At 48.9% G+C, this 25,362-nt stretch overlaps 1 protein-coding gene across 2 annotated transcripts in view; it reads left to right on the plus strand.

The window, feature by feature from the left end:
• Nucleotides 1–25,362, plus strand: part of ASB3 (ankyrin repeat and SOCS box containing 3) — a 1,206,585-nt gene that overhangs the window by 398,995 nt on the left and 782,228 nt on the right. For both annotated transcript variants that reach the window (XM_069608363.1, XM_069608362.1), the window contains exon 6: nucleotides 20,755–20,890. In XM_069608363.1, the coding sequence (XP_069464464.1) occupies nucleotides 20,755–20,890 (136 nt within the window). The remainder of the gene's footprint in view (nucleotides 1–20,754; nucleotides 20,891–25,362) is intronic.

Raw genomic sequence — 25,362 nt, forward strand, 5'->3', positions numbered from 1 at the left:
TGTCGGTAATATTCTTTCCACGTGTATACGATGTCCAGTTTGTAATCCAAGGTGTCCCTCCTTAATTTTCTGATTTTTTTTTTTAGATTCTATTTCTTTTTTGTAGTTGTCTAATTTGTTGTTTATTACTTCCAAGAGTGAAGACAATCCTTCTTTTGTCATCAATGATGCTAGTGTTTTCTTGGTGGTGGAAAACCCTTCCACGGCACTGACTTTGGACACCACACGCTCTCCTGTCATCTTGTACCCGAGATATTCCACTTCCTCTTTTCTGAAACAACACTTCTCCAAAGTCAAATTGAGTCCGGCTTCACCTAACTTCTCGAAAACCTTACGCAACCTCATGTCATGACTCTCTACATCCCGACTCCATATCAAAATGTCACCCTGGTAAAACTTCACCCCTGCCAAACCACCAAGTAAGGTGTGCATGACCCTCTGGAATACGCTTGCAACTGACACCGGACCAAAAGGCATGCACACACATTTAAACATCCCAGCATGAGTGATGAAAGTCGTCAAATCACATGAGTCCGGGTGTAACAGTATTTGATGATAGGCCGCCTTTAAATCTAGCAACGAAAATACCTTGGCTCCAGACAAATCCGATATGAGTTCATCGAATTTAGGTAAAGTGAACTTCTCATCAATTACACTTAGATCTATGCATAATCTAACAGCCCAGTTACTTGTGTGTGCTATCACAATAGAGCTAACCCACTGCAACACCTCAGTATGCTCAATGACTCCAGCCTCTGTCATCCGCTCAAGTTCACTTTCTACCTCTTTCTTTAGGGCAAAATGAACTGATCTAACTTCAGCTGCCACTGGAACATACCCTGGCTTGAGCTTGATCTTGTGCATGAACTTGGACATACAGCCTACTCTATCTTGAAAAACATGAGACACCCAAGTGAAAATATCTACACCGTACAAGCCAGAAGCACTCGCCAGTCCACACGTTTCCTTCACATCCTCACCACTGAGCACCCCTGTATATACAAGCTGCCTAGCATTAGGATCAAGTGTAATCCCTAAAGCGGCTTGGCTGCTCCATGAGACTAAGTCTCCACCTACATTTGTCACATATATTTTTCCATTGGTCGTTTTCCCTGAAATTCCAGCTTTAATAGAAGCCTTCTTGAGTACTCACTTCCAGGAGACCTTCTCCCATGTATCCTTACCTATGAGGTTGTAATCTGCACCACTGTCAACCAACATAAGTACTTCTCGCCCCTCAACTCTGATCAAAGATCTAGGTTTCTCCAAACTCACACCAGTGGCAAAATGTATAACCTGAATAACTCGCACTCCGCCCACAAACTCGCAATCAGAATTGTCCTCATCTTCTTCATTCTCATGCACACTGCCTTCAGCGGGTGCCATTCTGCAGCATTTGGTCAGCTGACTTCTTATTCCACACATGCAGCACTCAACATACACAGCTGTGCATTCTTTAGAGTTTGCAAGGCGCTGTAAACTCCTACATTGGAAGCATCTTTTTTTGCTGAGAATCACAAATTTCCCATCACGCCCTTCACTCCTCCGAAACCCGTCTTAAATTTTTCTTCCTCTGGGATTCCTGGCCTTCCCAAAGTGACTCACTTTTAAATCACTGAATTTCTTGTTCCTCTGCTTGTTACTCCTCCCTACAGAGACAGCACTGACTACTGCATGATTCTTCTCAATGCTGATCTTCTCTGTTTCTGCACTGGGTTGTCTGATGCACTGTGCAGTATGTTCCACTTGCTTAGCAATTTCAATGGTCCTGTCCAAATTTGGGTCAAGTTCCTTCCAAAGTTCCCCCATGATTCTGTGATCAGTGCATTTGATCATTAATTGATCGCGAATGTGCTTGTCATGGCAGTGACTGAAACAGTATTTTATTGCAAGACCATGCAATGCCATGAAAAAATCCTCAATTTCCTTTCCATTCTTCTGCTCTCTGGTCCCGAAGTGGTACCTGGCCAAAATTGTGTTTTCCTTGACCTCGTAGTGCTTATCAAGCTTAGCAATGCTTATATCGATGCTATTCCATGAGCTGGCATCAGCTGGTTGCATCGGTTCAGGAAGCCTCTTGAATACATCTTGCCCTACACTACCTAGACAATGGTACAAGAGAGCATCCTTTATGTCAAAGGAGTAATTTGGCCCGTAAACTGCTAACATAAATTTAAAAAAATCTTCCTTCCACTCTTTCCACTTGATGAGTGGTTCACCAGGGTGCATAAGGAAAAGAACTGGCATTTGTAAGATAGCCATAATAAGTTAAGCGCCTTATTGCTGTTTCAGAGAAAACATCTATTTATATTTTTTAAATAAATCTCTTATTGACACTTGACACTGCGCAAGGAGAAGAGCGTACTCCTAGTTCATTAAGTTAATTAAATACTACTTTCAGTGCGTCCAGCCACCTGAAATTCTACCTCTGTATTCAAACAATCCCTGGGTTGCTATGGCAACCGGGACGCCAAACTAAATCAACACAGTGCCATCCATGTTACGCTGAGCGCGTTGCTCAGGGTCCTTTCCGCTGATAGGTCTGCCTCCCTCTCAATTACACCTGTAGCGTAGAAGTGGCAACACTTGTCGTGCGGCCTGTGGGGTTTCCGTCTTCTGGCGGGTACGCTTCCCTCTCCACAATGCCAGTAGCGTAAGGGCAGCAACAATGCACTTCACGAAACACACAAACAGGCAGGAGCGAAGAAATTCATGTTAGAAACAAATGTGTTCTTCCACATCCAGGTGACAATTCTTTAGCTTTAGTGTGACATGTAATGGCCGGTCTCCCTCCAGCTAATGGTCACAGATCAAGGGTCGCGCGGCTCACCTTGTGAAGTGTCTCTCCCTCCCAAGAAACTATTGCGCGACCGGACCATATACTATTACTTCCTGCACACGGTCCGTTATCCGCAATCTCCTGGGGGCCTTCTCTTACACCCAGCTGTAGAACCGGATCATCTGAAGTCTGCTGGGCTGGTGACTGGAAAAGTCACACAAGGGCACAGCTGCAGCCAACAGAGGACAGTCCTCATCGCCAGTGAAATGACGGACACTGCATCAAAGTGATCTTCAAGATGGAGGCATTTATTCAAGGTAAATGGTGTATGATATGGCTGCAGACACCCCATCAAAGCATCTCTTCTAACTGTCGAACATATTTTTCAAGCTAGAACTTGATCCATAACAAATCTAGAACGATGTCAGATTCCAAACTCCTGACAGAATAAAGGGACAGGGAAGGGAAGGAGAAAAGGGATAAAGGAGTTTTGGGACACAACAAGGAAAGTACATCATAACAGATCTGGGCCCCTTCAACATCGCAAGTAAACATTACTGCCCGGACACCAGTTTCAGGACTGATGCCAAGTTTGGAGAGATTGTTCTGCACAACCCATTCGCTGGCTAAAAGTGCTTTCACCTTCTCCAAAGATTCTTTTTGCTGTAAAAATCTCCCATCAGTATGGAGGAAAGGGGAGGGCAGGGGACTTAAGAATAAGAAACAGAATCAGCTGACTTGGTCACTCAGGGAAACTTCTCACGGCAAGACCACTCATCATCATTAAACAGCGATGGGGCTGACCTGAGCAGCAATTTACCTGACATTGCCGTCGAACAGCCTGCTATAAATACCAACGTGTCTGCAAACAAAAGTGTTGCCAAAGGTCCTCGATTACCAAATCTGACATCTACAAGTACTCCTCGAGTCCGTCCCTCCTTGTCGAAGAAACATTTATCAGATCATCTGAAAAAAGTCCAATCAAGCGCCCAAGCAGCGTCATATGAGGCGACTTCCTCGAGCTTACATTCATCGTCATCTCAGAAACCCAGTCTTTCGGCAGCAGCAGCCACGCAGCTGTACAACAATGTGCTTGCTGCGACATCGATGGTAATGATTCCCTTCACAAAACTCTACGAATCACTTCATGACGCCTTAAAAGATCAAACAGCGCTAATCGCAGTCTTATCTGACAAAATGGTGAAAACTGAAAACTTCAACAACTTTCTGAAAAATCAGATTTCGAGAGAAGCCGATCTTACGACTCGGTGGCAGGAACGACTAACAGACTTAGCTGCACGCCATCACTGCCAAAACGACACCTTATCGGAAGGTCTCTTGGAAGCCCTAAAGTGGATGCGGCACAATGTCGACGCCGTCCTCTCACACTCAGTATTGCAATATCCACCGCATACTAAAACTCTAGAACCTCTAGCAACAGAGTCTCCTACAGAAAGTGAGTCAAAGGCTCTTCCAAACTTGGCTTCGGGGCAAACCTCTAACTTGGGAAAGAATCTCTTGGTATCCTCAACTGAGTCTCAAATTGGGCAACCTAATCATTCAACTGTGATGCCTATTTCGACAGGTAGTCAGTCGCATCTCGTCGACTCCCAACAAAATCTGAAATCAAGTAAGGACAACATTGAAAAAGAAACAAATTCTTTATGTATGACTTCAAAAGGAGCGGTCTCTGACACGGCCCAATCCGCAGCAATTCTTCCTAAAGACAGGAACCCGCCTTCCGCGCTCTCGACTTCGCAGGGGATGCCAAGTTCATTTGGCATATTCACGGGAGCCGCGAAAGCAATAACCTTTTCTCTTCCTGATTCTACAGCCAATCCCTTCAAAAAAGTGAAGAGCCTACCGGCCACCAGTAAGATAAACTCTAAACGCTCACATGGCATCATTGATAAATCGAAAGGAAACAATAACAACAAACAAAAAAAATTCATTAGAAATTTACCTTCGCCGACAAAATTGAGTTTGTTCACACGAACAACCAAACCGGAAGAAGACGCAGCCAAAGTTCTTGCCACATCTGCACAAACTGCAAGACCAACTCGTGCACCAGTTCATCCCCCATTGAAAAGACGAAGAACCGAGTCTGCAAGTGAGACAATTGAAAGCTCTGAGAGTGATCCTGAAATAGACCTCTGTAATCTCTCTACTTACTCTGAACAGGAAGACTCACTCGAGAGACACAACGTGAGTGCCATTGACGGCATACGTTCTTTTCCTCCTGACGTTCAGGGTCAGTCTAAATCCACTATAAACCGAAGACCAGCGTCAACGGCTTTGTGTTCACGTACTGGCAACGAAACCCACAGGGTGAGCGATCAATTTGTACATGTTTCCAAACACTCGTCTAGATGGAACCCTAAATGTACCAAACACCAACAAAGCAAGAAGGTGCACCATGTCTCTAGAGTTCACCAAAATCTCTCTTCCTCTTCGACTATACAAATTGGGAAATAGCGTCTTCAAAACATTCAAGACGATGAAAACGACGTCAATCTCAATCGTGCAAATGTGATGAGACTACTCAAATGCATTCCATCGCTACGCACAATCGAATCAGCCGACATCAAGATTGTCGAATATCCAACTGAACATACGGCTGACCAGGTCATTTTGCATATTCCTTCTGCCTCTGTACGAAACACTATGTTGCGTGCCTCTGATGAGTTACTGGCGTTTGGCTTTGATATCTCGACCGAACCTCCGACACCCACAATGAGTCCCAACATCCGTTCCTTCTCGCCTTCATCTAAGGCTGATGTCTCCATAAGCTGCAAAGAGATAAGGCAGTCACTTGCGGCAATCTCACTACGACACAATCAAAATCTTCAGAACAGTCGAAAGTCAACAAGGGAAAATCAATCTCCCCGCTCCCGCAACACGAAACAATAGCCACAAACATCTGATTGTGAAACTCGGAGCGAGATCTTATCATGGAATACGAGAGGATTTACACACCTCTTTAACAACTTCGAAGTTGACCTTCAGCATGTGATCATAATTTGTCTACAAGAAACGTGGCTTGTAGAGGCTCCAACGAAAGACGGCTTTGAAATTCATCTAAACCCTGCCGTAAAAAATCCACAAGGTCGCCCTTACTCTGGGCTATTAACAATGACCAAAATAACCAACCAATGGAAACTCATGGAAGTCTCAAATCCGAACCCCTTTACCCAGGGGATTCACATGCAATCGACTCAAGGCACCATAGACGAGCGGCTCAATCTCCTGATTATTAACGGCTACTGGAATCCGTATAAAATCAGTACTGCCACATTTCTGAAGGCCATTACTAGTCTCATAGACAACGCTGTAATAAAATACAAAAACTTGTCAAAAATCTGCTGCGGGGACCTGAACTGTACTTGGTTTGGCTTTGACACGAGTCGACAAACATATCTACCCCTTGGCGAACATGAGTTATCTTGCAGAAGCAAGGCCTGGATGAAGGCATTACAAAATCGAAATTGCCACTTGGTGAACGGAAATGTTAAAGGAGACGATCCTCCATCCTCAACCTGGCACCATGACACTTCTCATAGTATCCTGGACTACTTTTGGGTGTCGTTAAACATGATGGCCAAGATAACAAACTTAAAGATTGACAAAATGCAGAATAGTGATCATGATCTCTTACGTCTCTCATGCACCCTTGAGTGGGCACTTTTCGAAGGACATTATGGACTACCTACCACAGTAAATGCAGCAGGAAATCGCCTACGAATAAACGGTTCAAAACTCCACGCACTAACCGACCTCCTATATAATCTTTATGCAGATCAAAACGTCAATTACGCACCTCTGGTCAGCAATATGATGTCTACCACCATCGCAGCCCGATCAATGGGAATAGTTCACAAACATGTGTCAAGCACAATCATTTCGGCACAAAAGAAAACGATGAGAGCTGACATTCGACAGCTGAAAAAGCTCTTAAAATCACCCCTGATGGCCGAGACACTCAGGAAAGAAATTAAACAAAGGCGTCAGGTGTATCGTCATTGGTTGAAATCGCATAAAATGATCATTGACCAAAATAAGGCTGAAGCAATGATGAAAATACTAGTAACCAAAAACACCCGTCAGATATGGGACATCTTAAATTCTGGCAATTCCCGATGCTCAACTTACATATCCAATGAAATCAACAGTGCAACCTGGGTAGAGCACTTTTCTGAAGTGTACCAGTTGCCTGAAAAAGAACGTAACTCAGACTTCGTGCCTTCCGGTGTTGTCTGGGAGGTAACCATGTCGGCTATCGAAATAGAGAAAATGATCACGACTCTGAAGAATTCCCATGCCGCAGGTCCTGACATGCTTACTAACATCATGTTGAAAAAACACGCCCGGCAATGGGCCATAATGATAGAAGCTTTGTTAAAAACGATTCAATTCACAAAACTAATGCCTGAATCATGGCTGGAGGCAATCGTGGTTCCAATATTCAAGCGGGGAAATCGAGCGATTCCAAACAACTATCGCCCGATAGCCTTACTCGACACTATCGGAAAAATCCTGGGCTCGTCTCTTCGTCAAAAACTTGAAGGTTGGGCTTCGCACGCAGGGATCCTAGACATCAGACAAACAGGTTTCACCAAGGGCGTAGGTGTTGAAATCAACTTACTCATACTAACTATTTTAAAGCTGGAAACTTTGCAAACAGGGAAAAAACTATTCCTTGCTTTTATTGACCTACGCCAAGCTTTTGATATGATCAACCGTGACCTGCTGTGGACAAAACTCCAAGCCTGGAATTGTCCGAAATCTATATTGGAACCCATTCAAGCCTTACATTTTGGCACATCAATTCAAGTAAGGCTCAACAACCAAGGCGACTTGTCACCAAAAATTCCTACACATAGGGGTGTGAAACAAGGCTGCCCTTTGGCAGCCGAGCTTTTCAAGCTCTTTATTGCAGACATCCCAGCTTGCCTAAAACGGGTCCAGTGCTTTTCTCCAAAAATTAACACCACACCGATAAACTGCATAGCATACGCGGACGACCTCGTCTTAATTGATCGTACTCAGATAGGTCTTCAACGGCTGCTGAGTAATCTCAGCGACTATCTAAAACAAAATGACCTAAACCTGAATGTCAACAAAACCAAGATAATGGCTATCGGTACAACAACATCACGGAAAGACCAAGCATTTAAATGGACCATTGAGAATAACACCCTGTCATTGGTGAAGTCCATCCGCTATCTTGGCATCATGTTCAATAATTCCATCAACGAACACGACTGGATGCAAGATCTGATCGCACGGATGAACCAGTTCGCAATTCAAGGCGCCAAGATAAACAGAGAATTTGGAAAATTTAGTCTATCACCAGTTTTGATATTTTATGTCCAAAAGGTAATTCCAGCAATCACCTTTGGAGCGGAGGCCGGATGGAATTTGGCCGCTCAGAGCTGGCATAAACTTGAGGCAATATTCTGGAGACGTGTCTTAAGACTTCCAAACTATGTATCCATCACCGCGATCCGCTATGAGTTATCGTTGAACTCTCTACACTCTGTTGTAATCTGGAAATCATTGACTGCCTGGAGGAAAATGTGCGTAGCTGCACCGTCCCCTGCTTACCAAATTCTGGCTGAGAAACATGTAGTTACCAACAACCATCTACTTCGTGCCTGGAAAACTGCCCTGGCAACCTAACTACATAGTGCTGACATATCAATCGATGATTTAATTAACTTACCACAGTTGGCAAAAATCAAATTTGACAATTGGTCGTGGATTTGCAATTTAGAACTTCGCAACAAACTGAAATCCACGCTGAAATTAGATACCACAGTTCATAAATTGAACAAACCTTGTCGATATTTAGTAAAATGTCCAAACTCGCAATATCGTGAAAAATTCTTGAAGTTTCGGCTGAACGCCATTCAATCTAAAGAAATGCTGTGGCAACGCAAAATCAAGGACACTGTCGACAACATATGCCGATTTTGCTGCACCGCCAGGGAATCGTCTTATCATTTAATAACAGCATGTGCCGGGGTGAAAACCCAACGACAATGTCATCTTGGGAAATATGCTCCTCTGGACAACGACATGGCCAATTGGTGGTGTCGGGCAATTTCTGGTCATGACATCCAACTTACATGTGCCATTGTTAACTTTTTGGACTCCATTTTCTTAAGTCATGAGGCAAAATCAATTACAAATTGATTAATGTTCCCACTAACCAATAAAATTTCTGGGTACGTAAATGTAACCTTGGAGGCTGTATACGTCTGCAAGTACATTTAGTTACTTGATTGTAAGAGGTCCCTTTGAAGAACAGTTTTGTCTTCTATGTAACAAAAGTTAAGGTTGTCCATCTTTTCTCTTAGTTGTGATACCATGGCTGACGTTTCAAAAAAAAAAAAAAAAAAAAAAAAAAGAAACATCTGCTCACTGTAGTGAGCATAGACCCCTTTCCTCCATACATCCCAGACTCTGTCCCCCGTAAATTGGTTGGAAAATAGTAGCCAATGATCAATTAAGGAATGACAGGCAAAGCAAGTGGGAGGGGCCAGTGTAGGCAGGCCATGCCCAGGCGCTCCTTTGCATGCAGCAAATATAAAGGGGAAGTTGGTATTTTGCAATGCCAAAGGCTAAGGTATGATGGACTCCCATCAGTATGGAGGAAAAGAGATTATGTACTAGGAGTACAGTAGTCATTAAGGTGAGTAGCTGTTTTTTTATTTCTCCCGCATGGGGTCTGGCATGGATTCACATGCTCATGAATATTCCCTATCGTCAGGGAATCCTTGGTAAAGAAAAAATCAGTTTCAGTTTCACTTCTGAACTGTCTTTCTCCTAACAACCAATCACTGGTCTCTGGGTCATACTGCCCCCAGCCAACGGCTGCCCTCTACCTAAGCCCCTCCTATGAAAGCCATCTTCAGATTTTTACCACACTTTCGAGTGGTGGGAGTCCTCGTGATTAGCTCTCGGGCTTTGTACTGCCGTTTTGCACTTTTTTCCAGAGTATTACTCTATTTTTCGGTCAATCGAGCCTCAAGCTCCATCAACCCATCATCCGTTTAATGGGGACTCGTTTTTGGATTTTCCAGCGCCCCTCAAAGGCTGAATTTTGTTGTTAAGATTCCAGAGGATTCTTTGGGGCCTACTCTGAGTGGACATGGCAGAGGAGAAGGAAGACTCAACACCTCTGTTCAGGGTTTGCCCAGGATGCGGCCTACGGAACATCTACTTGGACGATGGGCATTCCCTATGCCTCTATTGCCTGCGTTCGGACCAAACGCACATGGAAGAAGCCTGTGTGTTTTGCAAGGAGATGGTCCCCCACACCGTGAAGGATCGGCGCAGGGATCTCACCGAGTGGCGCCAGGCCAAGCCCCTGCTACGGGTGAGTCCCGGCAGCATGCCTCCCCCAGCCACAAGAGGAAAATTGAGCGATCTTCTAAGACCTTTGAGGGCGCTCCGTCGACGGGGGCCCAATATAAGGCTAAGCACCGTGAGTCCACAGGCACCGGTAGCGCTGTTGCGACGGGATCCTCGGCGGCCAGGGCGAGCTCAGTGTCTCCAGCACCTTCAACCACTAGCCAACGCTCAGGTTCGGCAGAGAAGAGAAGGTGGGACTACCCGGGTAAGCTTCTGGAGAAGCCCCGGATGGGCCATTCTGATAATGCCAAGGGGGAGTGGGGCTCTGACCCTACCCCAAGGTGAAGGCCTCAAGCTTGACCAAGGTCGTGCAGGCCCAGATTCACCTGGCAAGGCCTTCCATTGAAGGAGTGGTGGCGTCCCTAGCAAAGGCCGCTGATGCAGTTTTGCAGGGTGCGGTCCCCAAGGCAAGAGCTTCCCTGCCTGGCAGGAGGGAATCGTCTTTCAGCCCATAGAGAAGACACCGGAGAAGGCGATGCCCATCATCTCCCTGAAACCGTCTCCCCTGGTTGCAGAGAAGGGGGGGGGCACAGTAGTCCTGCAGGGCACGGACATCTCCTCTGAGGAGGAGCTCTCTACTCTCCAGACCATTTTGGAAAAGAAGTTTGTTGAGGCCAAGTCTTACGGGAAGAACCCCAACGAGGGGGACGTCGAGAGTGACGACGAGACCGATGAGGAGGAGCAGGGCGTGGAGGATTTGGAGAACCCTACACCACTGCCTCAGTCGCTCTCACTTCCGCCACCTCAGCAACCACCTCAACCCCCAGCGGACATTTCGGTGGACATTCTCCAGGCACTTCACACATTGTGCTTGGAGATTCAGACAAGGATGCCCCTTCCGCAGACGGAAGATCCCGCGGCAACGGAAGATCCCACGGCACCGGGGCCATCAGGCGCACCCCCTGCCAAGAAGAGGAGAGTTCACCCTCCACTGCCTTGTCATCCTTCGCTCCCCCCTGCCCTCCACCGAGGGAGGATACAGACCCGGACACGGCGACCATGGGCACGAACGATGGCGACGGGTTAGGAGACCTCACATCTCCCCCGCCCAGAGGCTCAGGACCCGGCGAGATAGGCTTGTTCCATGCCATGCTCTCTAGGGCCTCAGACCTGTTTCCACTGACCCCAGAGGAAAAGAAGAAAGAGGGGTTCCTGGACCAATGCTGCAAGGCAAAAAGGAAGATCGTGCTGTCGATCCCGCTGTTGGACGACATTTGGGACGAGGGACTGTCCCTTATGAAGAACCCGTCGTCGGCCCCGGCGAAGGGGGACTGGTACGAAAAGAAGTACAGGGTACCGGACTCCGCACCCAAGTGTTTGAGGTCCCAGCCTTCCCCGGATTCAGTGGTCTCTGTGGCGGCGAGGAAGACATTTTCTGGCGCTTACGCATCAACGACCTCCAACCCCGCAGACAGCGAGGGGAAGATGTTGGACGCCATGGGACGACGAGTCATCACATCGGCAGCGACAACCATCAAGGCGGGCAACAGCCTCGCCATCGTGGCACGCTACGACAGGAATCTCTGCTTTAAAATCGCTCCCCTTCTGGATTTCCTTCCCGGTGACAAGAGAGCAGAAGCGTTGGAGATCCTGCAGGAGGGCGAGGTGGCATTGGACCATGCCATCACAGTTGCCACGGACATTGCCGATACGGGATTCTGCCAAATGGGCAACAACGTTTGCCTTCGTCTGTGAAGTTGGTTAAGGGCCACTTTCTCCAGGATGTGCAGTCGAGGGTATTGGATATGCCGCCCTTCATCGGGGACAATTTGTTTGGCAAGACAGTGGATGAGTCTCTTCAGGCCATCAAGGCGGACACCGAGACGGCTCGTGCCTTGGGCACGCTTCAGCAGCGGCGGCCGTCCTTTCGGACTTCCGGGGGTAAACCCCAAGATTCCTCCAAAGGCTTCAGTGGCAGCTCTTTGTCCTACCGTCAGCCTTCCCGCTCTTCAGCCCTGGAGGCCTACAGGGGCCGCAGCATGTCTGGAGGAGGTTGCTGTCGTCGACAGGGTCCCCAAGGTGGCGTCTCCAAGGTAAAGCAAGATTGAACCGGCCGTGACGTCGGGCCCCCACCAGTGCACCCAGTGGGAGGCCGGCTGGGGAACTTCATCAGCGTGTGGAAGTCCATCTCCACCGGCCGTTGGGTGCTGGATGCTCTGGCCCATGGACACACCCTGGAATTCCAACGAAGTGACCTTGCAGGAAAAACCACATCCCTCAGCTTCTGCTGGAGGTGCGGTTCATGCTGAAGATAGGCGCGATAGAGCTCGTCCCAAAGAGGCTCCGGGGCTCCGGAGTGTACTCTCGGTACTTACTCGTCAAAAAGAAGACTGGCGGTTGGAGGCCGATCCTAGACCTCAGCCGTCTGAAAAAGTACATCAAATCCCAGGAGTTTCGGATGGTCACCCTTCAGCACGTGCTAGTACAGCTGGAAGAAGGGGATTTTCTGTCGTTGCTGGACTTGGAGGATGCCTATTTTCACATCTCCATTCACAAGGGACACCGCAAGTTTATGCGCTTCGTGGTTCAGGGGCAACATTACCAGTTCCAGGCCCTACCCTTCGGATTGAAGTTGGCGCCAATGGTTTTCACCAAGTGCTTGGCACCAGTGACGACACGGCTGCGTCTACGAGGGATCCACGTTTACCCCTACCTGGACGACTGGCTCATCCGAGCGAGATTGCCGTTGTTCACAAGGCGTAGACCGTCCGGCTGCTGATGGAGCTGAGGTTCTCGGTGAACTATGCAAAGTCCTGCTTGGTGCCATCGCAAGACGCGCTGTTTTTGAGATCTCGGCTCAACACAGTGTTGTGTCTAGCATCTCGGTCAGAGGAGAGGATAGCGGCCATCCTGGGCAAGGTACAAGGGCTGTTGACCCAGAAGATCGCAAGGGTGAGGTCCATCAAGTCCCTTTTCGGCATGATGTCGTCATGCATATACCTCATTCGGCTGTGCAGGCAGCAGATGTGGCCACTGCAAGTGTTCCTCGGCACCCATTGGATTCAGGTATCGGGAAGCTTCGAGGACAAGATCTCTCTCGACGAGAGTTACCATTGAGCGATACAGTGGTGGGGAGTCCGCGCGCATCTGTCGGCAGGCGCAGCCTTCCAGACCCCACCTCATCGGGAGATGGTCACGAAGGACGCCTCCCTGGAAGAATGGGGCGCGCACACCGGAAGTCTCCACGCAAGAGGCCTGTGGCTGCCGGAGGAGAAGTTGTTGCATATCAACGTTCTGGAGCTGCGGGCAGTGTTTTGGGCCCTTCCGTCCCTCAAGGGCACGGTGATACGGGTCTTCACGGACAACACCATCATGATGTTATACATCTGGAAGCAGGGGAGCACCAGATCCCCAGCACTCTCCAAAGAGGGGCATTGCCTATTTGATATGATTTGAGTTTATTTGTAAAGCGCAGCCAGGCCCCAGGGCAACTGGGTGCATATTCTTAGTTACAGGTTACAATATAAACAGTATACACAAAATGCAAATTTACAAATTATAATACAAGTACAATATACCGTATATACACAAATGAGATATATTACAGGTCAGTAGCAAGATTAAGAGTGAAGGGCTTCATGGGTTCTGAGTGAACAACCAAGATTTGGTATTATTCTTGAAAGTTAGGAACGAAGGCTCAGTTCTGATGGATGTAGGCAATGTGTTCCAGAGTTTGGAAGCTAGGGCAGGGAAGCTGGCACCACCCGCTTTTTGGAGTTTAAATCTGGGCAGGATTAGGCTGTGAGTTTGAGCTGATCTGGTGGGTCGAGAGGAGGTGTGGAGAGTAAGACGAGAGGAGAGGTAAGGTGGGGCATTGTTGTCCAAGCACTTATGAGTCAAGGCTAGTGTTTTCAAGGAAATTCTTTGTTTTACCGGGAGCCAGCGTATATCGGATCTGACGTTAGAGATATGAGACCGTCTAGGGATATTGAGAGCTGCCCTTATGGCATTATTTTGGATGGTTTGCAGTTTATTGACATTCGACTGGCTAGTCCCCAAGTAGAGGGCACTGCAGTAGTCGATTTTGGACATAATGAGTGTTCTTGCAAGGGTAATGCAGTTGTGAGGGTTCAGAAAGGGTCTACAGGCGGTGATAAGTTTGCAAGTATAGGCCGATGCCGACCTTACTGCATTTGTTTTTCTGTTCAAGGAAAGGGTAGAGTCCAGATAGACGCCTATAGTTTTGGTCTCTTTTAGAGACCTTGATGTCATTACCGTCAATGTTCAAAGACGTGTAGGCTGGTCTAATTTATTGAGACGTTGAATTGATCCTAGTAAAAGGAGCTCTGTCCTGTCATCGTTTGGACATAGTTCGTGCTCCGCCATCCAGGCCGGAATGACCAGGTAGACAGTATTCAAGGATTTGGTATCAGCTGTGTAGTCACCAGTGATGGGAATGAGTATCTGGGTGTCATCCACGTAGTTGGTGTAGGAGACACCCAGATAGTCGAGCACATTGAAAAGGGGTTTGGTGAACACATTGTAAAGCGTAGGCGATACACACGAGCCTTGAGGGACACCACAGTGAATAGGAGAGGGGTCTGCCGATGCTGTAGATGAGAAGATCCGCATGGATCTGTTGCTAAGGAAGGAGTGGATCCAGGCATTGGCAGAGTCTGAGAAATGGGCCGCTGATTTAAGATGTTGGAAGAGTATTTGATGGTTGACCAGATCGAATGCCGCGGAGAGGGCAAGGAGAAGGAGTAGTGCTAACTTCCTGTTGTCCTTTAGTGTCTCCATCTGAGTTTTCAGATCAATCAGAGCTGTTTCAGTGCCATGTTTGGGGTGGAAGCCTGATTGTCTTAAGCCCAGGAGATTGTTGGATTCAAGGTAGTCTTGGATCTGCATGTATGCTGCACGATCTAAGATCTTGAGCAGGAACGGGACCGTAGTGTTCGGTCTAAAGTTGGTCGGTATGTTGGGGTCAAGGGATGGTTTTTAAGTAGTGAGATCACCCAGGCGTCCTTGAGGTTGTCAGGGACTATACCCGTTTTGAGGAGGCATTTATGAAGGCTGTAATAAATGGGGCTAGGTCATGAGAGGCTTCCTTGATGATAGGTGCCGGGCAAGGGTCACCTTGGCATTTAGACGGCTTGCGGTTGTTTATGATTCCTTCTACTTCAAGGGTATTGAGAGGGGAGAAGGCGAACGGTTTATAGGTCAGGTTGGCTTGGCAGGTACTAGATATGGGAGCGGTCAGAGGTTGGTCTGACTGTCGGGACTTTTGTTTGTTACTGATTTTGGTTCGGTCGGTGGCAATTTTGGCCAGGAGTGCTGTCTGTATATTAGTGCACCATTTACTGTCTTTGGTGCAAAGGTCCGGGAGGGCTGCGGGAGTCTCAAGTTCCTTAAGAATTTTGAATAATTCCTTGGTATTTGATTGTGCTGACACAATACGGTTATTGTAGGAATCTTTTTTTAGCCTGGAGTACAGCTTCTTTATAGTTAAGCGTGGCTAAGAAGAGGCTGTCCTTGTGGGCATCAGAAGGGTGACTTTTCCAACGTGACTCTGCGCTGCGTTTCTCTTTACGTAGCACTCTGAGCTGTGGTGTGAACCACGAGTTGAGGTGCGCATGTTGCTTAGGTCTCCTACGTTTGTGATGGGCGATGGAGTTTATGGCTGCAAGCACTGTCTGGTTGTAGGTGTCGGCTAAGATAGTAGGGTCCAAGCAAGAGTCAGTGGCATTATTAAGGAAGGATGAGAGGGAGTAACTTTTCAGAAGTTATGTTCTTTTTATTTCTGGTAAGGGTGGCTGGAGCGACGTGAGGCGTAGGTGAAGCGCTGTTTCAATGCTGAATGTGATGATATGGTGATCAGACCAGGCGCAAGGGGCGTTCGAGAGCAGGCATATGTTGCAGTTGGTGTCGCTAAGCCAATCTAAGGACCGCCTTTAATGTGGGTGGGTTCATGTATATGATGTAAGAATCCTAGATCTGTTAGTGTGTTAGCAAAATCAAGGGCCGCAGGGTCATTAGGGTCTTGGTAACCTAGATTGAGGTCTCCTAGGATGATGGTTTGCGAGTACATTTTCGCTTTGTCAAGTACTAATGCGGTGATGTCATCCACAAAGGATGTGGGGGGACCAGGGGGTCTGTATATTAGGTGGATGGTGGCTGTTTGGTTGGCCGATAATGGAAGTTTGACAGAGAGTAGCTCAGCTGATTCCAGATTGGTGCTAGGTAAGGTTCTGAGTTCTAGTGAGTTTTTATGGATGAACGCAATTCCGCCGCCTCTTGAGGTGCGGTCGTACCTGGTGATGGAGTAAACCGAGGGGATAGCCAGCGAGAGTGCCGTGCCGGGCCAGAGGCAGGGTGCAACCAGTTCTCAGAGATGGCAATGAGGTCAAGCTCCTGAGTCTTGATGAGGTCAGCAATGTCCAGGGCATGGGCTGCTAGGGATCTTGCATTGACCAGAGCGGCCTTGATCAAACCAGCGTTGCTTGGTAAAACAAGGTTTGTCTGGGGGCACTGAGGAGTAGGTGAGATGGGAGTCTGAGGGGACAGGCAGGGCGTCGTGGTATTCAGGTAATCGTTAGGGTACATGGGGTGTCCCTTCCTACCCATGAGTCTGGAACCTAGTCTTTTGTTTCTTAGGAAGGTAGAGCAGGGTTGGTTAGGTGTATGTTTTTAGGCGAATTGGTCAAGCCATAGGGCAGGGGCATGAAGGTAGATGTTAGGATGTTGATGCTCAGTGCTCAGGTAGGTGCCGGAAGGTCTGTAGGTAGGGGCCATGGTTCCAGTGCATAGAGTGCTAAGTGACTGGATGATGATAAATGGAATGCAAGGGTGGATGCCCACAGTAAAAGGGGTACTCTTAGTAAGGATAGCAAAAGCCTTTGGGCGGAGGGGCGTGGTAACATGATACCAAAGTTAGGAAAGAGGTGGAGCATCAGGCAGGTGTAGAGGTCGCTAGCTGAGATTGCATGTTCATCTAGGCTAAGCAATGCGGGAACACAGGCTAAGTTCCATTGTAGGTACAAGGCACATCAGTCTAGACAGTGCATGGCATAACAGGCTAGACAGAGCAAGGCATATCAGGCTAAGCGATGTGGGCACACAGGCCAGATTCGATTTGGAAGCAGGGCACACCAAGGCTAAACAATTTAGGCACACAGGCTAAATTCGATTTGGAAGCAGGGCACACCAAGGCTAAACAATTTAGGCACACAGACTAAAATCGATTTGGATGCAGGGCACACCAAGGCTAAACAATTTAGGCACAGAGGCTAAATTCGATTTGAAAGCAGGGCACACCAAGGCTAAACAATTTAGGCACACAGGCTAAATTCGATTTGGATGCAGGGCACACAGAGGCGGCAGTGGTAATGCTATGCTATGCTGAACAGGTGAGGTAAGTCCTTAAGTCTTTGGGGAATGCAGAAGGTAAGCTGGACTCTAGTAGGAGCAGCCGCGGTAATGAATCGGAGTACCGAAATATGAGTGACAGACAGGGCGCTAAGATCACAGAGTTAATATTATTCCTTATGCTGAGGGCAGAGTAGTATGGTTACCTTGCGCACGAAAGTTGCCAGGCCCCGCTTGTTTAGGTAGGCAGGAAGGGCCATTGGAGATCACAGTAACCTCAAGCGATAGTGGTGGTAGGAGAGGTCAGTCCTCCGAGCAATGAAGTGTGTTCAGGTCCAGACAGGTGGGCCTTATGTTTGTGGGGCCTTAGAGGAGGGGGGCCTGGCTGACGCCTTCCAGCGGCTCCAGAAGGCCTATGAGCGGGCCTGGAGAGGTTGCTTAGCAACCCAGAATAGACAAAATAGCGAGACGTGCGGCGGCCATTTCCTTACTCCATGCGGTCAATGCAGGCTAGCTGTGCTCACCTTGGGCAATGGTGTGCAAATGCACGGTTGCAGAGGTGCGGAAATGCACGATGGTCAGGCGGCTGAAGTGTGGGCAGAGGCTGTGCGCTGTGGTCTAGGCCGAGCATCAGCTGCTCAGGCGGAATTCGGAGGCTGGCAGGCTGCAGATAGTGCACCGGCTGCTCCTGCAGCGTTGGTGATGAGAGGGGCTCCAGCCCAGTGAACAGAGGGATTGAGGGTGGGTCCAGACAGGTGGGCCTTATGTTGGTGGGGCCTTAGAGGAGGGGGGCCTGGCTGACTCCTTCCGGCGGCTAGCGAAGGCCTATGAGCGGGCCTGGAGCAGTTGCTTAGCAACCCAGAATAAACAAAATACCGAGACGTGTGGCACTGGCCCGTTGCCCAGGGGATGTTCCTCATCCCTTTTCACCTGGCAGGAGTGAAGAACACCATCACCGACTCCCCTCAGCAGAGAGCTGCACTCCTGCCACGAGTGGGAGCTTTGGCAGGACCAAGTGGATCACCGGTTCCAACGATGGGGCAATCCCCATATCGATCTGTTTGTGACGGCGACGAACACCAAGTGTCAGAGGTTCACCAGCATGTTTCCCCAGCTGGGGAGCATGGGGGACGCATTCTCGTTCCCCTGGGATGTCCTGTTCCTGTATGCGTTCCTTCCGTTGCTGTTGCTTCTTCGACTAGTCAATCAACTCAGACGGTCCCGGTGCAGGATGATCCTCGTTGCACCGGCGTGGCCGAGACAGATATGATACCCAGACCTTCTGGAATTGTCAGCGTCCCCTCCAGTCAAGATTCCTGTGGCCGCAGATCTTCTCTGCAGAGGAGGCGCGATCCTGCTCCACGACCTAGGGTCGCTGAACTTGCAGGCCTGGCTCCTGCAGCGCTAGAGTATGGACGATACGATATCCCGGCAGACTGCAAGAAGGTGCTGGCCAAGGCCAGGGCTTCATCTACACTGAAATGCTACAGACCTAAGTGGAAGAGGTTTGCAGTCTGGTGCCGTGCACAGAAGATCGACCCACTACGGATTACGGCTCCACAGGTGCTGCCATATTTGCTGTCGCTAGCCAAAGCAGGGCTGGCTCATTCTTCCATCAAGGTTCATCTGGCAGCTATCTCCCGCTACACCAGAACGCTGGGACGGTCGTCGTTATGGTCACACCGCCTGTTCAAGGAGTTCATCAAAGGACTTTTCTGTTAGTTCCTGCCGGTGAAGGCTCCGGGCCCGGCCCTGGCGTGGGAGCTCAGTGTGGTGCTGACTAGGCTCATGGGTCCGCCGTTTGAGCCTATGCATTCGACGCCACTGAAATTCTTGTCGTGAAAAACATCACCTCCGCATGGCGAGTTGAAGAGATCCAGGCCCTCTCTTGTAAACCACCGTACTTGACATTCCATGAGATGCGGCTAGTGCTACGGACGCACCCCTCCTTCATGCCCAACGTGCCGTCGGACTTTCATCTACACGAGTCCTTGGTGTCACCTGTATTCTTCCCGACGCCTTCGCCGCCGGCTGTGAGGACTTTGCACTCGCTGGATGTGGCTAGAGCGCTGAAGTTCTATGTGGACCACACAAAGAGTTTTCAGAAGACGTCACAACTTTTTGTGAACTTTGGCCCTGTGAACCATGGGAAGGCCCTCTCCAAGGCTTCCATTTCCAGGTGGCTCTTCAGCTGCATCACCCATTGGCACCGGTTGGCAAACTGACTGTTGCCTGGCCGTCCGAGAGTCCATTCAACCAGAGCGATCGCTGCTACTACAGCGTTCCTGTCTGGTGTGCCCCTGCTGGACATCTGCAGGGCTGCTACGTGGAGGCCGACGCACACCTTAACGAGATTCTACTGCGTCGACAGGGATTCCAGGGAGGAGTCCAGAGTCGGCCAAGCAGTGCTGCGCAACCTGTTCGCTTGAAGGTGAGCCTGGTGAGGAGGTAAGAAATGCTTAATGTTGAGATGCTTAATGTTCAGCCTTGCCACCTCCTGTGGTTGTGCATGTGTGTACTGCTATGTATTCTTTATTCATGAGCATGTGAATCCATGCCAGACCCCCTGCTGGAGAAGGAACAAGTTACTTACCTGTAATTGTTGTTCTCCAGCATGGGTTTGGCATGTATTCACATGCAAACCCTCCCGCCTACCCCTCTGCGGCTCTTCTCTTGGTCCTACTGCCAGTTTACGTGCTACCAAATCTGAAGATGGCTGCCAGAGGAGGGGCTTAGGTAGAGGGTAGTCACTGGCTGGGGGCAGTATGGCCCAGAGACCAGGGGTTAGTTGCTAGGAGAAAGAAACTGAAACTGATTTTTTCTTTACCGTGGATTTCCAGCCTGACGACAGGGAATATTCATGAGCATGTAAATCCATGCCAGACCCTAGCTGGAGAACAACAGTTACAGGTAAGTTACTTGTTCCTTACTGCACAACGTACATTGTAAGAGTATTAAAAGTGAACTCAGATTTCTGTGCCCATATACATGACTTGGCCTGCAGCCTTGTGCTGTAGGGCATTACGTAGGAATCATTCTGTAGATCATGGCGTGTTGGTGTCGCTGCTCTCTTGTGAATTGCTTTTCAAGTTCCGAAAATGCTTTACTGAATTCTGACTCTGGAATTAAGACTTTTCATTCTAGCAAATATGTTACACCAATAAATTAATACAACCGGCCTTTCAGGAAAAGTAAAGATTCAATGTGTGATACTTGCTTTAAAAAGATATTTTACCAAAATGTCTTTGTTTCAGGCTTCTACGGACATAATGAAATTACTCCTTGATCAAGGAGTAGACAAAGAATGCCAGGATGACTTTGGGATCACCCCTTTGTTTATCGCAGCACAGTATGGAAAAGTAGAGAGCATAAGATTACTTCTATCTCATGGTGAGTGTTATATTCCATTTGCCTTCGATTTAGCCTGAAATGAAAGAAACACTTAATTTTCTACCAACAGGTACAGTACCAATTTTGACTCATGCTGTAAATAAGACTGTCTGATTTATGTTGTTAATAGCTTGTTTATTACAAGCATAGGGTATTGTACGGTTGCTAATTTCACAGAGCATTAGTGTAATGACCCATCACTGCACCAGGATTATTGGCATATTGAACAATGTCACTGTCCTGCTTTAGGCCGAGTTCGGAGGTTCGAGTTTCTAGGTTTGCCGGATTATTTTACAGGTGATTTATTATACCATGCATGTTGTATTAATTGCTCTTGTTTCTTCTTCCTCTGCTAAAAGCATGTTTAGTATTTCTTATATTTATTCCGAGTTCCCTTTCACATCGTTAGATATGTGAGCGAGTTCTATAGCGCGGTTGTAAAGAAAGCCTGCTTTTGCTTCCCCCAGTCAATTAAAAAACAAGTGATACCTATTCATACACCATCATCTCCCTTGCAGCAGGTATTTTCTTGTATCAACTAAATCCAACCTTGATTTTCAACCCACTACTTTTGTTAAGCCAATTGGTCCCAGACTACTTATACCTATTCTGTAAATAGACAAACTTAAAATGTGTTTAAAGTGAGCATGGTTTTACCTGGTTTTTACTATATGAGAGGTATATTGTATTTAAAAAATCCATTCTTCTCAAGTTTTCACTTAAATCTACCTAATTTTCGGATTTCACCATAAACGTCCTCGTTAAGGGTAATTTTGCAACTCAGTTAGACACTTGATTTTCCATTAACCAAAACTCTCTAAATAAAGATGTGGTTTTTGTTTTACTCCTACATCCCGTCCCCTTCCTCCATGCTTATGGGACATTCCTCCGTCCTATGGGACGGGACCGGAGCACTTTGAAAAAGCATAAAAATGTTGCTCAATTTTAGTCCTTTCTCTCTTTCTGCGCGGGCACAGCACGCGGCCGTAACCCCGCCCATCTCTGCTCCGCCCCGCGCAAAGCCCATCAGTCCTTTTCTCCGCTCGTTCGGGACTGGACGCACTTGCATCTCTTCCTTTTTTCCTCCTCTCGGGCTCCGCTAGCGATCGCATAATAGTCTGTCTATGTCGTTTAAACTAGACTTTCCAGATTGTTCCTCGTGTCATCGACGCTTCGCGAGGGTGGATCCCCATCCTCTTTGTTTAGAGTGTTTGGGTCCGGATCACCGTTGGGACTCCTGTTTTTACTGTGATTCCCTTTCGGCCCAGGCACTTCAACGTCGGTTAGAGCGGTGGGAGGAGGTGTTTCGACATACTCCTCCTTCGCATTTTCAATCTTTCATCAACGAAAAGAAGAAACGCCTGCTAAGTTCTTTACTTTTCAGAGCAACCCGGCCGGGAGACACTTTCCCGGGTTCTTCCCGGGCCAGGAGGAGCGTTGACCGCTCCATCACCGGGGCTTTACCCCCAGGTGCCTTCTGGGGCTAATAATAGTACCAGAGTTTTCTCTGAGGGTCTCCGTAAGGGGCCTGGTGACAAGGGATCGCAATCCGAGGCCTCTCCTGTGGGGGCTGCTTGTAGATCTGTCTCTACTGAGTCGTGGGGTACCAGAGCTCGCTCTGAGGCCTCTTTGTCGGCTTCCCTCAAAAGTACCAGGGTGGGCCCTGAGGCCTTGGTTGGGCTTGGTGTTACTGAACGCATGTTCGAGGCCCGCGCTGGAAAGGCTGCGACCGGACTTGGGTCCGAGGTCCGTCGTACAGAGGCTAAGGAAAGCAACATTTCTGAGAGGCCTGAGAAGGCCATATCGGTGAAAGCTGTTTCTCACCGTTCCCGCTCTTGTGGCGACACCAGAACTGTTGAGGGGGCAAGGAGTGGAAGTTCCTCCTTCACCGGCAGTGCCGAGGTCCTTCCTGTGAAGGCTAGTTTGGCTATTGGTATGTCGCAGAAACATTCCAGGCCACATAGTTCTGGCGCAGCCGAGGTTCCTTGTGTAAAGGCTAAAATGAAGACCCCTGATCCGCCAACGGAGACTCCTGCCTCACTTCTTCACGTGCCGCAGTTCCCCTCAGGTGACGGCAAAATGGCGGCCGTTCCCGCCACGACCATACCAGCCATTTTGGGTGCTCCTCGCACAACTACGCCATCAGCCTCAGTAGTGGGGAGCGGTTCTATAGGTGAACATAAGTTTGCTTGTGCGCATCCGTTTCGTCCAGTTTACGACTGGAATGCTCAGATGCCCCTTCGGCACAACATCTCGCTGCCAGTTGGTTCGGCACCCTTGATTTTTGTGGACACTTTCTGGGATGGGCCTGTTTGGCAACCTTCCCCTCTGCGTCCCTGGAATTATCCTCCTCATGAGAGTCCTCTGCCGGCAGCTCCAAAGCCGTCTCCGGAGGACGCTTTTTTCAGCAAATTTCAGACGCTCATGCATACCGACCCCATGAGGGAGTATTTCAAGGGTCTTTTTAGGGAGATATGCTCGCCTGCGCCTCCGGCTCCACCCGCGTCTCCGGTGGTTCCGCCGGCACCGCCTTTGCCTACAGTGCCTCCCCCTACCCTTCCACCCTTGCCTCCATTGTCCCCGGTGGACAAGGCGGTGCCCGACATAGTTCAGCAAGACCCTGACCTGTCGGATGATGCGCAGGGCATCAGGACAGTGAAGACCACCCCCGCTCTATTCGAGCTTTCCATGACCGGTGCTGGACATGATGTGTCTATTGGATGTTCCAGTGCCCGAGGCACCAGCTTTTCGCGCTCTGAAACACTTGTGTACGAGCGGGATAGAAATAAAATATCAATCAATCAATCAAAGCTCTGCAGGAGGGTGTGCTTTCGGGGGCGTTCACCTTATCTCCTTTGGAGCGTACCGGTCTGTTCTTGCAGAAGGACGTTTTTGCTGAGGTCCATAGAGTCTGGGAGAAGCCACACTCTGGACTTTTCGTCAATAAGAAAATCGACGCGCGTTACAGGTTGCATTCTTCGGAAGAGGTGGCCCTAGCATCTTGTCCGCCCCCTCCTCCACGGTGGTGGCTGCGGCCACTTTACAGGTCAGGCCTGCAGCATCCTCTTCTACGATGGCTACTCAGGTCCTGGGGAAGGAGGACAAGCTCCTCGACTCCCTTGGGAGGAAGATTTTTGCTAACTCGGCACTGCAGCTCCAGCAGGCCAATGCAGAACTAGTGTTAGCGGGGGCGAATATGAAAATGTGGAAAGGTCTGTCAGAGTTCGAGGAATTCATTCCGGTCGAGAAGCTGGAGGACTTTAAGGCGGGATTGTCCGATGCCAGGGTCTTGGCCCAGGATCTGCTGGAGGCCGCGGCTCAGCACGTCGACACTTCAGCTCGGGGCCTTATGCTGGGAGTTGATACCTCTCAACAGGCTTGGTTGCATGCCACCAAGTTCTCAAAGGAGGTGCAGGACAAGGTGTTGGACCTGCCATTTGATGGTAAGGAGCTTTTCCCTTCCTCAACGGATGTGGAGCTGACCAAAATGAAGGACAGCACCCAGACAGCTAAGTCCTTCTCCGTCCTGGTTAAAACTACTTTTAGAACCCAGAGACCGTTGTCGCAAAGCCGGCCCTCTAATTTCAGAGGGTTTCTAGATCAGAAATCCAACAGAGTCAATACCCCTTTGGGTAATTCCCGTCGGAGGCAGCAACACACTCGGTTTTTCTCCCGCTCCTCAGCCCCCTCCTCAGGTTCAGGTGGTAAAAACACTGAAAAACCCACCAAATGAGGATTCTCCGCGCTCGCACGAGACCCTGCCTGGAGGACGTATTGCATCTCATTGGGAGGCCTGGCAGACCATCGCCGAGGACAGGTGGGTCTTGTCAGTCGCTCGGGCGGGCTTCCGCCTACCCTTACCCCACCCTACAACCCTCCTTGCCAGCAGTTGGGATCGTCCTCCCTAAAAGTCGAGGTTCTGAAGATGGGGAACGAGGGGAGGGCTTCTACTCCCGGCTGTTTACGGTGCCCAAACCCAACCAGGCTCGCCTGCGCACCATCCTAGACCTTTCCCAGTTCCATCTTTTCCTACCCCAAGAGAAATTCAAGATGATCACGCCCGGCCAAATACGGTCCTCCTTGCAGATGGGCGACTGGCTCAGTGTGGTGGACCTTCAGGATGCGTACAGGCATATTCTGATCTGGAATCCACACAGGAGATATCTTCGTTTCTTTGTGGGAGAGGAGCTCTTCCAGTTTCGAGTGCTTCCTTTTGGCCTCAGCTCGGCGCTGCATGTCTTCACGAAGATGATGTCGGTGATTGCGGCCTATCTTCGTCTGCAGGGTATCCATGTGTGTCCGTATTTCGATGACTGGCTCTTACACAGCCCTTGCCCGTTGAAAGCCGCGTGCAATCTTCAGTCTCTCCTTCAGCTCCTGTTCCATCTTGGGCTGTCGGTGAACTGGCAGAAATCTTCCATGACGGTCTCGCAGGACATTATTTTCCTGGGTTTCCGCTGGAACACGATCGA

Source organism: Ambystoma mexicanum, chromosome 4q, assembly GCF_040938575.1.
Source record: "Ambystoma mexicanum isolate Mex_15411 chromosome 4q, UKY_AmexF1_1, whole genome shotgun sequence".
In the NCBI taxonomy this organism is placed as follows: domain Eukaryota; kingdom Metazoa; phylum Chordata; class Amphibia; order Caudata; family Ambystomatidae; genus Ambystoma; species Ambystoma mexicanum.